General features: G+C 50.7%; 1 protein-coding gene across 4 annotated transcripts in view; it reads left to right on the top strand.

Annotated features, from left to right (window-relative positions):
- Positions 1-2,250: 2,250 nt before the first annotated feature.
- Positions 2,251-2,500, top strand: part of rap1gap2a (RAP1 GTPase activating protein 2a) — a 38,835-nt gene continuing 38,585 nt past the window's right edge. For all 4 annotated transcript variants that reach the window (XR_013968783.1, XM_080845252.1, XM_080845256.1 and 1 more), the window contains exon 1: positions 2,251-2,500. This exon is cut by the window's right edge and continues 66 nt beyond it. Coding sequence is in view for 3 of the 4 variants with exons in the window: in XM_080845252.1 (XP_080701378.1) it covers positions 2,406-2,500 (95 nt within the window). In the remaining variant the exon portion in view is untranslated.

The raw sequence follows: 2,500 nt of genomic DNA, 5'->3' as shown, positions 1-2,500 counted from the left end.
TTTGCACCAGCAAGTCTCTATGGACAAACAATTAGTGGACATGGAGTTTACTGGACATTGTTCACCTATGGAGACGTATGGGTGACAGTCTGATGCAAGCATTCCATCTGAATAACAACAAGCGAGTAACAAGGGGCTGTTGTTGTTGTTTTTTTTTAAAGGGAATAACATCTTCGCACGTAGCCAAGCCTGCCATGTGTTACCCTGGGAACAGGTATCCTTTGGGTGGGATTCAGGAGAGAGGCGGCGAGCATTGCCATGGCAGAGCGGCAACCTGAGAATGCCAGGGAATGCAGATTCATTGTGCAAAAAATACCTGTTGCATTTCTCTCCACCCCCCAGCCAGGCACCCCTAATGAATGGAGACTTCCTCAGACGACCCGGTTGCATTTGTTTGTTTTTGAAAGAGGGGTTGCGAGGTGATTGGAGAATGTGATGAGTGTGGAGCCTGAAGAATCCCAGCGCTGTTTAACATCCAGGGATCTGCATTCCTGACGCAGTATTGATCACCAGCGCCACGCGGCGACCAGCACCACTGCTCTTACGTGCACATCTCTACTCTTTTCTTCTCAGTTATGTAGTTGTTTATTTTTACATTTAGTCATTTAGCAGATGCTTTTATCCAAAGCGACTCACAAGGATGTATACACATTTTACATTTACACTGACGGCACACTGCACATCAGGAGCAATTAGGGGTTCAGTGTCTTGCTCAAGGACGCTTCGACAGGGAATCGAACTGGAAATCGAACTAGCAATGTTCCGATTACTAAACGACTCCTCTACCTCCTGTACCACTGTCGCCCATTTGCAAAGGCATGCAGGGTATGGCGGGCCATAGACTGGACTAGTCATTGCTCACTTACACAGGACGAGCTGAAGCGGAGCTGTGGGGGGGAAAAGCATGACACTTTACTTTACCGTCCACATCACTTACTGACTATTGTCTTGTTGCTAATAAATGTTAATTGTTTAAAACGTACCCGACGGTGTCCTGTCTTCCCTGTGTTATGGCTACTCTGAGCTAAGTAGCCATCACAGGGGGAAAAGCAGCCTTTCCAGTGGCTGGGGTACGACAGGATGCGCCTCAATGGGCTGCTTTCACACATCGCTGCCGTTGATTCCCAATGGGCCGTAGTCAGTCCGCTGTCTCACAATGAGATGTGATGGATGGAGTCGCAACAAAAGGGTAGCTCTGGTCAGGGGGAGGAGTGAGGGAGTGGAAGGGAGGGAGGGAGGGGTGGAGTGGGGTGGGGCGGGGAGTGGAGTAGAAAGAGGCACTTGTGTGTGTGTGAGCACCTGATGCCATCTTGAAAGACAAATATGGACAAGATGAAAGGCAAGAGGCCACAGAACAGGTTAGAAGAGATGTTTCAGGGATGAGAGAGAGAGAGAGAGAGAGAGAGAGAGAGAGAGAGAGGGAGCTCATCACTATCCAAACAAAAAAAGAGGAAGAGAAGAGTAAAGAGAAATAAAGCATCACACCCAATACACACCCATACACACAACACACACACACACAGACACACACACACACACACACACACACACACACACACACACACACACACAGACACACACACACACACACACACACACACACACACACACACACACACACACACACACACACACACACACACACACACACACACACACACACACACACACACACACACACACACTCACCCATACACACAACACAATTTTACTGGAGCGGGGAGGTTATATTAAACTATGTGCTGTTGAAGTGAGGTCTTTAGTACACTGAAGTCTGATTGAGGCTTTGTAAAATTACAGAGTGGGAATGTTTGGGCAGGGGTGAGATCAGAAGAAACTGAGGTAAATACAGCAATCCGAGAGAAAGAGAGAGAGAGAGAGAGAGAGAGAGAGAGAAAGACAGAGAGAGACAGAGAGAGAGTTAGGGAGAGAGTTCAATGACAAACAGAGGGCGTGCTAGGGTTGGTCTCTGAGCGAGTGCAACAGAATTAAACCAGTGCTGTTACTGGGGGAAACAGAGGCTGGCCAGACCCTCCACACAGAAACAGAAAGAGAGAGGGGGATAGAGGAAGAGAGACAGGGAGGGAGGGAGGGACTGGAGGAGGGGAGAGAGGTAGAGCCTGCATTAGCCTCAGCCTATCAAAGCTGAAAGTGGGAGGGAGTGAGAGCAGAGAGGGCGGGAGCAGGAGAGAGAGAGAGAGAGAGAGAGAGCGAGAGTGTCAAGTGAGAGAGTGTATGCGTGAGGGAGAAGGAGAGAGGTAGCCAGAGATGCACAGCAGACTCGCTGCCTCTGCCTGCGCCAGTGAGGTTGTTTGTGGGAGAGCCCGATCAGCAGCTCCAGGGCCACAGGGACTACAGCGGCCACGGCAGGAACAGGAGCAGGCGAGGAGGGGAGGGCAGGGAACATGTCCCAGGCCCAGGCCCCGGGCAAGAGGCCGTCCAAGAAAGCCGGCATCCGTGCGGCCGTGATCCTCATCGGACTCCTGCACAAGTCCCGGCG

Source organism: Sprattus sprattus (genome assembly GCF_963457725.1).
Source record: "Sprattus sprattus genome assembly, chromosome: 9".
Lineage (NCBI taxonomy): Eukaryota > Metazoa > Chordata > Actinopteri > Clupeiformes > Clupeidae > Sprattus > Sprattus sprattus.
This window is presented reverse-complemented; position numbering and strand designations above follow the sequence as displayed.